This window comes from Phlebotomus papatasi, chromosome 3 (assembly GCF_024763615.1).
Source record: "Phlebotomus papatasi isolate M1 chromosome 3, Ppap_2.1, whole genome shotgun sequence".
Lineage (NCBI taxonomy): Eukaryota > Metazoa > Arthropoda > Insecta > Diptera > Psychodidae > Phlebotomus > Phlebotomus papatasi.
The window spans coordinates 69,613,854-69,628,012 of record NC_077224.1 but is presented as its reverse complement, the minus strand read 5'-3'; the positions used below and the strand labels follow the sequence as shown (position 1 = coordinate 69,628,012).

General features: G+C 30.9%; 1 protein-coding gene across 2 annotated transcripts in view; it reads right to left on the bottom strand.

Annotated features, from left to right (window-relative positions):
• Positions 1–14,159, bottom strand: part of LOC129808119 (Ca(2+)/calmodulin-responsive adenylate cyclase) — a 64,668-nt gene that overhangs the window by 42,761 nt on the left and 7,748 nt on the right. For both annotated transcript variants that reach the window (XM_055857864.1, XM_055857865.1), the window contains exon 2: positions 543–779. In XM_055857864.1, coding sequence (XP_055713839.1) covers positions 543–743 — 201 coding nt within the window. In that variant the 5' untranslated portion in view covers positions 744–779. The remainder of the gene's footprint in view (positions 1–542; positions 780–14,159) is intronic.

Sequence of the window (14,159 nt, the reverse complement as noted above, 5' to 3'; positions counted from 1 at the left end):
TCACGTATTTTTCTTGTATTTAAGAACTTTTCAAACTGTTTTTCAAGAATTTCCATGAAACGGTAATATTCTAGAAGAATCAAGGAGCAAATTTATGTATGTCATCAGGGAAAAATGTATTTATAATGTCTTTAATCTTGTATCAAAGTTCGAGCCTCTGGAAATTGTTCCAACTTATGCAACTTACCCTAAATAATGAAACTGTGGTATAGAAAATATATAAATATAATAATTTAGTACTTAATTTATCGTAAAAACAATGATGTTTCCATTTGGAGTAGCGAAATATTTCCATTTGGAGCAGGTTTTGAATTAGCTTAATTTACCCTAATGCCACTGAGTATGAGATAAGGTAATACTGTAATGGAAAATTTGTGTAAGAATTGCAATGAAAATGCGTAAATTAACGAAATACGGTGAGACTACGGCGAGCATTTTATTGTTAATGTGATTCTGCCCTTAGTAATTCAGAATTACTTCAATTTGCTTAAGGATAAGAAATTTTAATTTGATATTTCCAATAATAGATATAATGTACTTACATGAACAGTCGGTGTTTGGGTATACCCTAGGCTAAGAGCTGCCATAACGCCACATAGCATAACTACAAGAGCCACCACTCCCATTACAGAGAAACGCTGCAATTTGAGGGTGTATCTCTGATAAAGACATTCCAGTTCATCATTTTCAAAGCGCAGCTTATTCCACGGTCTTCCGCGGGCTGCCTTTACAGCGTGATCCATTTTCAGATCTTCCTCAGAGAGTCAGTGTTAGCAATTCTGTTTGGGAAAAAAAACAAGAACATAAAAAAATAATTTTATTTAGGTAAATCGGCTTTAAAGATTTATTATTTTCATTTCATCCAGCACTCTAGTTTCTATCTCTCTCACTCTCTGTACCATGAAAAATTCTTATGTATACATCATTCATTTCAATCACCCTGCTGAAAATATTTCACCTCCCAAATAAAACACTCTTCGGTAAGGCGTAAAAATAATTCAAAAATTTTCTGAATCACCAACACTACCATCATCAATAGACAGAGGTAGACAAACCACAGATTTAGCTAATCGACGTCCTCGCCAAGTCACTATCCTAAAAGAAGATCGGTAAAGAACCACATTGAAGCCACATACAGAGAGTGTGAATATAAATCGTTTTTCAATCAACAACACCACAATCTCTCAACAGCTGAGTTCAAAACGCAAATCAACTTGGGGGAATCACAAAAGTAAACTGAGAAAATTGACGATCATTGAAGCATATTATGCATATATGTAGGTAGTAGTGTACATGTCCACATGAACATTTTACAAATAGAATACGTGAAGTTTCAATTAAAAGCGAACTTGAACCTCACTCATCAATCAGGAGGAAATTATTGAAATATATTCTTTTTTTAGCAAAATTATGCTGACTTCAGCCGCACTAAAAAAAATAACAACTTTCAAATGAATTTAATATATTATTACAAAAATTTTAAAAATACAAAAATTGAATATTTGTATGTATGTGCAGATAAACAAGTAAGATATTTAAGTTATTTTTAGGAGATAAGAGTGTAAACCTTGCATAATTTTGCACAATTTTCTTTTCCAAACGTGTAAAAAAGAGTTACATACTAATAAATAAAGTTTTTGGTTATATAAAATCTTCAGAACCTAGCAATAAATGAATAATTCACCGAGAAAAAAGTAAAATCAACTCTAAAATATATTAGGAAGAGCTAATAATTTCAGACAGTTTCTAAATTTGGACATTTTGAGGGTAAAATTGGACAGTAAAAATAAATTGATTAAAATTATGGATTTTTCTTCCAAGTATTTGATGAATACCGAATTCTATCTAAATAGTTGGTCTTTTTGGAAAATTTTAACCTAAATTCGTTAAATTTTGAAAATGATTTGAGTAAAAATTGCTTTGTTGAAACTTCAATGTGAGCAATTGCGTACGAGAATTATGACAGAACTTCGTGTTTAGAGGAAACTGGGGTACCACCAAACACTTTTGAAAGATGCGCTTTTGACTAAATTTCCTAAAAAATCTGTGAATTTTAGAAAAATATTGCTTACCCCATGCTATAGGCTACATATTAATGTATACAAGGATTTTGTAAAAGACTTCAATTTTCCGTAAAAAGGAAAATTGTTTCACCACGCATTTTTCGCTTTTTTTTTCAATCACCCGGGGTACGACCAAACACTTTCTAGGGGCACCAGTAAACACCTCTTTTTCTCACCCATTAAAGGTATTTTGGGCATTCACCACAGCTCTTAATTATAAAGAATATATTAAAAATCTGAATAATTCTCAAAAAACACTGCAACATTTAGAATAAATAGCTAAAAAAGCAGAAAACTAAAGCAATGCACAAAAGAACATATTTTTTCATTGACTTTCCGTTATTTTGACAACAATCGACTTCTTTTTGGTAAGCAGCGCCACTAAATCGTGGCGAACATTTTACTTAAAGTTCGAATTTTGCGCGCTCTCTAGATGTGTTTTTATAAAATCGAAAAATCATCCACCAATTCTTGACTGAAAACCCATTTAAGACAAAATTAAGTTCGTTAAACTCGGTGGCAGCCAAAATCCCGAAAAGGCAGAAATCCCGAAAGCCAAAATCCCGAATTTTCAAAATCCGGAAAGGGATGAAATTATATGGGGGAAAATGTTTAGAATAATTTTCCAAGACACAGAAGATTTCCCTTTGCCTCCAGAAAGCGCGGGTGCAATCGTGGGTTATGACACTTTTTACAAGTTATGACACTTTTAAGAATTCGGGATTTTGGCTTTCGGGATTTTGGCCCATTCGAGATTTTGGCTTTCGGGATTTTGGCGTTCGGGATTTTGGCTTTCGGGATTTTGACCGGGACCCCGTTAAACTACAGTGCCTGCTCTCTATTCCGGATCGGCGTAATTATATATGCACGAGCATTCAGCAATGAAAATGAATTATCCTGTGATGTTTTTGTTTAATAAATGAAGTATAATAGCATAGAATTCTCTGATTGTGTCTTTTTAAACTTCTTTAAAACTTTAATTCTAATTCTAGAAAAAAATCTTGTATTATATTTTCGAGACGTTAAACAAATAAAAAAAATCCATCCGGATTACGAAGCGGACATCTGTCATATTGTTTCCCAATCATCCGGATTACGAAGCGGGCACTGTATATATTTCGAAAATCGATCAAAGAGGGAGACGCAGAGTAAAAAAGAGAAGAGGAAAAATTTTGCCATTCAAGCTACGCTGGAGACATCTACAATTGTGAGAAAGTTGCCTGTTTGGTGGTGCCCCAAACTCTGTTTTGTGATTGATTTTATATTATTTGAAGAAAATGTGAACATTAATTTCTTTAGTAAATACATAAATATTATCCAGAAACATGTAGGAAAGTACTGGTGTAGTGAAATTTTATATAAATTTATTTCAGTTTTATTTTCCACGTAGATATATAAATGACTCAAATTATCAAAATCTCACAATTTTGCGAAAAAAGATTCTCATTTCTAAACTACTTGAACTATGTGGATCATTCTTTCGCTGGACAAGCATCCTTATAGTATCTATGATTTCATGTAAGTCTCATTCTCTGAAATCTTATACCTATTTAAAAAATCGCAGTGTTTGGTGGTACCCCTGTTTGGTGGTGCCCCAGTTTCCCCTACTTCAGTCTTGTTTAGCTGTAGTGAAGCACTATAACAATTTTCCTCGCTTTTTTTGAGTGATATTATTAAATATTCATTGAATATTGTGTTGATTCCCGTTAATAATTTTAAACATATTAAGACTAATTTTTGTAAAAACAAAGGCGATAAACAGCTTTCCAAGTTTCTAAACAACCCTTCTGAAAAAACGTGTAACAAAGGCTATTAATTACTTTTGAAAATATCACTCTTCAAACTTGGAACATTGATGCTTATAAGCACCCTGTCCAAAATTATAAGTGTTTCACCTAAATAAAAAAATTATACAGAAAAAGAGTTAATTTTACATCAAATCGAGTAAGTTTTACACGATTTTCTTTCTGAGTGTATCGTCCAAAAATTAAACCCCCAATAGGTTTATTATATAAAATGACATTGAAAATATATTAGCAAATGTAGTTTCATATTAAACGAACCTTAAATCTTTCACTAATGTAATTATTTTATTACCACATAAACACAAAAATAACTTTCCAATTACATATGCAATAAATTTTATTTTAATTACTAAAAACTTAAATAAATTAAAATGAATTATACTGATTCTGTTATTATTTAATTCAAGCTCAAATGAACAGGTTTAATATCATTCTTGGTGTCTTTTTTGTATATTTGTGTAAGCAGAGCAATACTTTGAAAAGAAAAACTAAAATTATTTGATAGGTTTTGGAATTTCCATGTAGTTTATGTGGCAAGTTCAAAAGCATTTCATAATATTGTAAAGTAGAAAACCGGCAATGCTATTTTTAGAAAATTTAATTATTTTATTTTTGTGCTATTTTAGGTATTTTTTGATGATTCATGTACTCTTCACATGGTTAAACTGGAAAAAAACGTACACCAGGGCAAAAAAAATTGTAAAGAATTAGAGGTTCTCTTTCTAAGTTCTTTTTGACACAATTTAAAAACTCCATCATGCACTGACTCATATAATAATTCCATGCTTTTTTCAATATGTATAAATACATATCTAAAAAAATGAATTTAAACATACTATTTGTATAGCAAGACATTCGAGTGACAACATTCAAAGTCTCCATACAAAATATACTATATTTTATTACCCATCAAGCATCTCGAAATGGGTACTTTTAAAATTCAATTCATCTTCTTTTGGGTGTTGAGTGTCACTCTTAATTCTTTTTGTCTTTCTTATTATATATATTTTTGTCTCCATCAATGTATAAATATGGGTTGTGTAAAAGTGGTATGTAATGCCTGATAATTTATTTTTGGCACTTATTATCCACAATTAGTAAAGCATAAAATATATCAGGCATGAGTTTTACTTTACTTTGCTTCTAACCTTGGCTCAAGAATAACCATCACAGCCCTGGATTATTGAAAATCACTTAGTTTAAATAGAGAGCATTTTCATGACCGATTTACATGCCACTTAATAGTCTTTTATTTAATTTTTATATGCACAGATTAGTAATGTCATTCATTATTTATTTTACTTGTTTACAAAAATTTATTGCAATAAATTAAAAAATAAATAAATATGATAATTTTGATAGAGACAAATTATTATTAAATTTATAAATTTAATCTAAAGAATTTCCATGAAAACCTCAAAGTTTATAGGACAAACTAGCCAAATAGGATATTCTATGTACTTCTACTCGTATTTGCTCAGCATACATTGTGTATTTGTATAACAACTTTGCAGATATTCCATATACCATTAAGCACTTACACATGTAAAATACAGTTAGAAACCATCAGATGATCAATGAATGTATCGGAATTTAAAATCAATTAACTTCATTGATTACAAGCTACAATGCTTGTAATTTTCTTGCGTATCATCATTGATGATAATTGAGATTTTCAATTAAATCACTGGCACTTGTTTTGGTTTATTTTCAAGCTTACGCCCTATCAGATAAAGACAATAACGAGAGGATTATTTGTATGCGGAAAAGTTTCGAAATATTAGTCATAGATAATAAAGACACAATTTCCAAAATTTTCCAAATTAAATATTGCTAAAATTTTAAAATAGACCAAAAAAAATCGACAGTTTTTTTTTTTCTAACACGTTAGTACGTGAGAATAAATACTTCTTCGTTGAAATCATTTGTCTCTGACAAAGCACCTTTCTTTTTTACTTCACTCCAATGCATTACAAAATGTCTAATTATAATTCTAAACATGTGTCTCTATACATTAAGTGTTTTATTTTCTTAAAATTCAAAAATACTGAAATAGCAAAAATATATATTAGATCTGAAATAGTGGTTCGAGTGGAATTTGGAAACAAAACAATTTGTAATATATTGCTAGGTGTTTTTGAAGTCTTAAATATACAATCTTAGGTAAAGAAAATGTAACAAAAATAAATTAACTTGCAGTGATTAAATAAATTTGTATTTTTCTGTAAAAAATTGGTAGGCGGAAGTAGGGCACCTTTAAAATGGGGTAACTTTGAAATAGGGCTTTTTCTTATATTTTTAAAAGGAACAAGACTTTACCATGATATAATTTGGGTCGACAAACCAGTGAAGCTAAACTACATTAAGACAAGCCTCAATTTCTTTTAAAAATACGAGAAAAGAGCTTAATTTCAAAGGTACCCCAATTCAAAGATACCCCATTTCCCCCTATTTGAGTATTCAAAAACAAAATGATTATAGAATATGTATTATTTTGAAATTCTCAAAAAATGTAGATAATAATACAAAATCATTTTATTCATGCCACTAAATAATGCCACTATTCTTTAATTTTTTCTAAATCTTTATTGATTTTGAAATGTTTTTTTATGATTTTATTAATCAATTTGATCTCTAGTAAGATCAGTAAGCATAAGCACTAAAAGATCATGCGAAAAATTAATTTATGGAGAGCTCTATCTCATGAGTCCGAGCATTCCGCAAAGCTGGTTTATTTTTATTTATTTATTTAAGAATTCGGGATTTTGAACGGGATCCCTTGAATTGACTTATAAAAAAATATTTATAAACAATAATAAATTGAAATAAATAAAGATAGAAAGTAAAATAAAACTTCTTTTATGTAGGGGAGACTGGGGCAAAAAGTCACAAATCGAAAAATTCAAAATTCAATATCCTCCAAGGTAAAAAAGATAGCGGCTCAAATTTTTTTCTAGGGGAAACTGGGGCATCACCAAACAGTAATTTTTATTTCTAAACTACTTGGACTATCTCGACCATTGCTTCAGTGGACAAGCATCAATATGCCTATAAATTCCTATCGGTCTTATCCTCTGATATCCAATATCCGATTAAAAAATCGCAGTGTTTGATGGTGTCCCAGTTTCCCCTATAGATAGCCTCCATAGACCTTCTTCAATATCGTAAGTTTCTTAGAATTCGAACAAGGAATTTAGAAAATAAAAAATATCGAAATTTTTAGCCCTATTTTTGAAATATTTTCTTTGCAGAAGATAACGATTATTACCTACTTTTTTTCTTAAATTGATACACTAGTGAATATTTTCTAAATAATTTGGGTTCTTTGAATACGAATCCGCTATCTATTTTAGAATTTCACAAATATTCTTTTCTTCAGAAATCCTTTTATTAAAAATGGCCACTTGGGGTAAATAGTAACAAAAGGTATAGAGCAAAAAGTCACAAAAAAAAAGCGAAGCAATTTCTGATGTCTCACGGCGAAAAGAAACGTCATTATCATGTCTCGCCGCTTGTTGTTGGTCAAACAATTTGCAGTCTTTTGTGTGTGTGTTTTTTTTCTAAAATAGTTTGAAAAGCGCTTTTCTCGTTTTCTCACTTTTCTCGCAGAGAAAACGGTGTTTTACAAAGGTGTACATGAATAAATTTTCTAGGAAAATATATCCTCTAGGTATTTTTTTCAAATTTACGGGAGCCCGTAATGAAGCGAATCAAAATATGATAATACCCCATGTCTGGTACTATTTGCCTCAGCATTTTTGAGAATGGTCACAAAATTACCTTTTAGAAAACAGCTCGATAAATACATTTCCTTACAAAATAGAGGAAAGTTACTTTCACAAAGTTGTAGAGCGGTAAATTTCCTATAAAACTGCGCTAATTAGAAATTTTTGAAGCGCTCGAGTAGCTTGTAAAAAAATAAAATATCCGTTTTGTGACTTTTTACCCCAGTCTCCCCAACTGTTTAATCGTGAACAATTATAGTGGTAATTTGAAGCTAAATTTGTGAGATTAAATATGATCAACAACACCGATTTTCCCGAGAAAAAGAGGGTGGAACAGAGATACACAACTTTCCCCTACAACTTTGTGCCACATACAAGAGATTTTCCCACTTGTCCAATGATACCTGGATTTTATTCCATCATATCATGTGGCAGTGTTCCACTGATGTGTAGTTATGCTGGATAAAAATCTCATTCAAATATCTCAACTAATATGGAAAATATTCGAGAAAAACTTAAAAAAGCGCCACAAAGTTCTATGTCTGTATGGTTATAAACGTTATAAAATAAAACAAATTTAAATAAGGAGCAGAATAGCCAAATTTAGGAGCAGGAATACGAGATTCACGGAGAAAGAAATTGTATATGAAGAAATTCTTCAAGCAAAGTGTAATGTCTAGGCATCTTATATCATTATTCAAATGATCAAATTTCATCAATTAGGAAATTTGTCATGAAAATAATATTAAGGCAGTAGAAATAAGATCCACTCATGAAATAAAGCATGAAATTATTGTCATTAGTTAGTATCTCGAGACATCTACTCATTATATAGCACAATTATTAAGTGTTAGGTTTAATTCTTCAAATTCAAATATCATGGAAGTGTTTTTGATATTAAATTATTCAATTGTTTCTTTTGTTTTCTTATTCCGTCTCTTGCCTGTGTCTCATAAAATCTTTGCTGATACCGCACTTGGTTAATAATAATGGCGCTACAATATTTTAAATAATTTTTTTTAGTAATTTTATGACACAACAAAAAACAATTTTTAACTCTTACAAGTCTTGTCTTTCATTTATCTCTTATTCACTAAATTCTAAGATAAAGAAAGCTCAAGGATTTCGGGTAAATATTTAGTGCAAAAAGTAAAAATCAAGGATTTCTTATTTTGAATTAAAGGCTAATGACGCTGCTATATTATAATGTCTACTCAAAATTTTTATACTTAAATATAGTAACAAATTTGTACTCTCGACATGGTAAAAAAATAAAGAAATTTTTTTGAAACTTAATATTTTTGGTTTTCAATTCTTAAGGCGTCTACACATTGCCACAAATTTTTGTCAAAAATTGCTTTTTTGAAGGAAATCGTCTGACGTGCTAGGCGGAAATGTCAAAATTCTGTAAAAAATGTAATTTTTGAAGAAAATTGCTCCCAATTTTTTGAATTTTAGCATAAAACACAAAAAATATATAACACACTTTAAATTAAAAATATTAATCGCAGAATAGGGGAAATTGGGGCAGTAGTTAACATGGGGTAGTTGTTAACAATGCGATTTCTTAAATTTATTTTATTACACTTCAGAGGATGCGAACTATGAGTTCATAGATACTATATGGTTCCTTATCCACTGAAGAAATTGTCGAAATAAGTCCAAGTAGCGTAGGCGTGAAAATTATTGTTTTAAACTATCCTATGTTTACTTTTGCCCTAGATTCGCTTATGCGTCAGCTCTAAATGTCTGATTAAAGATTGACTTAAAGTTTTAAATATGTATTTTTTTTATAGAGATACAATAAATTCGAAAGCGAATAAATATTTAGGTTATGGACTTCAGATCTTAGGCCCTCGACAGACCTGAGGATTAGCCGAGAGACGGCATAGCGTAATTATATTAGAAATAATCGTTAAAGTGCGTTTCCATTATTTTCCGCTAAGCCGTCTCTCGGCTTAAGTCGTAAGTGTGTCTAGGGCATAAGGCTTAGCCATATAGCTTAACATCTCTAATTTCTCATTAGTCATTTTTTTTTTGGAAAAATCGACTGGAATCGAATTGGATTATTAAGGGACAATGATTTCTTAGACTCTGAAGACTAATAAAGTTCTATCCTAATTAGGATTTTTAGATCTTTGGAAACTGGACTAAACCTTTAATATGAAGACCGCTTTATTGAAAAAGTTCCATAAATTGCCTTCAAAAACGAATTGTATCATCACACTTTCACAAGTGCGATGTATATTTAATAAAAAATTTGAAGAGAATCAAATTGTCAGAGACAAAGATATAGGGTAAGTGTGCCAAATTTCGCCATAGTTGCATGCAAGAGCCAAAGTCTGAAGTTTGAAATGTAATATTTTTAATACAAATTGATTTTTTTTATTCTTTCTTCTGAAAGAGTGTTGCTTGGAACCTTGTAAAGAATTTACCGTCTTTATTTACTCTAAAATCATTCTTAGTACATTTTAAAATGAATAAAAATATTGACATAGCTTTGGTGTCCTATTTCGGCCATCTTCATTCTCATAGTTCCTTGCCCTTCGGGAATTCTTCCAATATCTTTTTCACGTCATCTCGTTCGTCGAAGCTACATTTTTTGTTATTCTTTTGCATTGTATAATCTCTAGAGTACGTAAAATCTAAAAGTTCATGGAAATTCGAGAAACAAAAAAGGTGGCCGAAATTGCAAGCTGGCCGGAATTTGGCACACTTACCCTAAATATCTATATTTTTTTATTTACGTCGTGTGGACATAATTGACTAACAAAAATTTGTTATTGAATGTGTTGTCTCATGATATTGTAATTATCTTCCAACTAACAATCATCACATATAGTTTTTTCTTGAAATATTAATAAACTAATTCATAACAGATAATGTTTAGTATTACTTTGAAGCACAATTAAGCATGTAGTATTTTGTTGCTTTCTTGGGGGTTTTACATGAAAGAGTCATTCATTGTAGATTCTCTTTCTATATCTGGACTTTCAGTGGAGAAGAGCAACGTTTCTGATGTATTCTAGATTTTCTTTCTATATCTGGACTTTCAGTGGAGAAGAGCAACGTTTCTGATGTATTCTAGATTTATCTTTCATAAAGCTATTTAATTATTAATCAATCTTGAACCTACATCATGAGTATTTTATGTACTCAGAGTGTGATTGATTGATAGGGTGGATTCTTGTATTATTTACAAGAGTGGAATTTATAATAAATATTGCTTAATGTTTTTTTTCCATGGAATCTAGGTCAGTGTAATTGATGAAAGAAATACCTCACATGAACATCGCAAGTTTTATACCATATTAACATCTCCAAAAAAACAAAATTACTTGTAGTTTGAATCAACAAATTATCCGCTGTATAAGGACAGATATAACACTTGCTGATTCTTGCAACTATTTAATAAGTTTACACGTCTTTTGTTTCTCTTGTTGCACTAAATCGAATAACATTACTGAATGTAATGACAAAGGGAAATTTATAGAATGCCGAATTAGAGGATTCAGGCAATTCGCAAGTTTTCTTTTATTTTCCTCTTTATTAAAACAATTATCGGAGTACCTTATTGATTTTACAAGCAAACTTATTCAGACCTTTCAAATAAGTTTAATTTTGTTTTATTAATAACTATAATTGAATGAAAATGCATTTTAGAGGTCTGTGGCTTTTGACCAAGAAAAACTGTTAGAAGTAATATAAACTGATAAAATAGGGGAATCTGGGGCATTATCGGACACGGGGTAGCATCGAACATGAATTCATATTATTTCTAGTAAATATCTAGTATAAGTATATACAAAATTTCGATTTGTGGGGTTGCTAAAATCGAAGATTTTTAATCTTATATCTCTTGTTTATGGCTATAAGAGTGGTTGTAATTGGCGATTTCAATGAAGAGTAAGATATTTTACATCAGTAAGAGTAAGATACTTTGAGTTTGAGTAACAAGAAATTAAAAAAAAAAAATGTATAATACAGTAAAAGTTTAAATAAAAGTGAAATATTTCAAGGAAACAGCATAAAATCGCGTATCGAATACAAGAATGGAGGTAATGAATGCGGATTGCTCGAGACAAGTGTTGAATACATATAATCCTGCATTATATACTTGGTTAAACGTAAATCTAAACGTGACACGACTACATAAGTTAGGGATTGGTTGTTTTACCCACTGAAATTATTTCACTGTGTTACAATTTCCATTTATTTTCCCCCCTTTTCTTTCTCAGCCTCTAACAATAATTTTTAATTCACCGATTAGTTTAGTACAAGCCACTACATGACCACTCAAAATAATCATCCTATTTTTATCAACAGTTTAAAGCCTATTCGCATGAGGATTATTTTAAAGGAGAAGCTATATATGTATGTATCATACATAAATATGTGACAATCAATTTTGCGCTCTAATAATAATGATTTTGCTCACATGATAAAGCTTTGATAAAATCTCAAGCCACGAAGAAACGAGAAATAAGAATGTTATAAATTTATTCATGATAGCCTGCATGATTCTCTTTAAATCCACCCTTAGTTTTTTCGTCTTTATGTATATATATTTTAAACAAGTAATAACTACCCTCTTTCATCTTGTTCCACTTCAATGCGCAAAAAATCCAGTATTTTACCCAGAAGACAAGCTTCATAAAATAGCATTCTTATATTATGCACTTTCCTCATCATATCGCGAAAAAGAGGCCAAAATTATTGCCAAGAAAAACTTTGTCCAGAGCCAAGTATAATTATGCATCTTGACTACCTTGTTAGAATATTACTCTGAAACTTTAGAAAAAAAAACGAAGTATAAAAAATTATTAAATACTTTTTTCAAAACGAGAGTAATTTTGCTTAAATTAAAAATAATAGCCGTACTCACTATGGCGTTGTTATCTCGTAATCTCCGTAATTTGTTATCTTGTTATAATTTTTCATTTATAAAATACATTACGAGAACATAACGAGATAACGAGATAACGATATTACAAGATAACAGCGCCATAGTGAGTACGGCTAATGTTCTTGTGAATTTCAAGTACCTCGGGGTGTTATACACGAGTGATAGTAAGGTGGACGCAAAACTCTCGTCGTAGATTGGTCAAGCTTTTGCAGCAACGAGGAAGTTTGGCAGAAGCGTGGTGAGGAAGGTCGAGTTTAGTCATTCTGCTAAATTATTGGTTTTCAAAGCCATAGGGTAGGGTAAGTGTGCCAAATTCCGGCCAGCTTGCAATTTCGGCCACCTTTTTTGTTCCTCGAATTTCCATGAATTTTTAGTTTTTACGTACTCTCTATATAGATTATACAATGCAAAAGAATAACAAAAAATGTAGCTTTGACAAACGAGATGACGTAAAAAAGACATTGAAAGAATTCCCTAAAGGTGTCTACACATTGAGCACAATTTTCGTCAAAAATTGCTTTTTTGAAGGAAATTGGCTGCAGTGCTGTAGGCAGTAACGTCAAAATTCTGTCAAAAATGCAATTTTTGACAAAAATTGCTCCCAATGTGTAGAGGCCTTAAGAGCAAAGAACTATGAGAATGAAGGTGGCCGAAATAGGGCACCAAAGCTATGTCTACATTTTTATTCATTTTAAAATGTATTAAGAATGATTTTAGAGTAAATAAAGACGATAAACGGTTTACAAGGTTCCAAGCAACACTCCTTAAGAAGAAGGAATATAAAAACAATTTTTATTAAAAATATTACATTTCAAACTTGAGACTTTGGCGCTTGTATGCAACTATGCCGAAATTTGGCACACTTACCCTAAGTTTGCCAAATTTTGTCATAGTTGCATATAAGCACCGAAGTCCTAAGTTTGAAATGCAATATTTTTAATTCTTATTGATATTTTTTGTTACTTTCTTTTCGGGAGGGTTATGTGGAACCTTGAAAACTAGTTTATCATCTTTGTTTTCTTTAAATCACTTCCTAAAATATTGAAAAATTAATAAAAATATGGACATTGCTTTGGGTAGTATTCCGGCCACTTTGTGTGAAATACCGGCCACCTTTTTTCTGATCATTATTTGTAACGCAACGGATAGAAAATTTCAAAACGTCAAACGGAACGAGTTTAATATTTAGTTTAGTACGTTTATATGACCCATAAGCCCTGAGATTTTCCGCGTAATTTGTCCTGAAGAGAAGCATCTCAAATTTACGCGCAGATTCCCCTAGCTATTTGCCCTTTCTGAACTCTTCCAAGGCCTTTTCCACATCATCTTTTTCATAGAAGCGATGGTTTTTTTTTTCTCTGAATATTGTAGAACTCAGAAATTGAAGAAAAAAACATAAAAAGAATAAGAAATTCAAGAAAGCAAAAGATGTTGCCGGAATAGGCAACACTACCTCACCGGAGAGACGCTCACAAAGTATATAATTTTTTACGCGAAATATAGGATCCAGATGAGAAATTTTACCCGAAATTAAAGATTGATTCACAATTAACATAAACAGAAACAATTTTTAAAGAAATCTAATCAATTTTCATGAAAAACACCGAAGGAAAACCTTCTGCACGTCACCACAAATCACAAGACTGTTAGAAACACAATC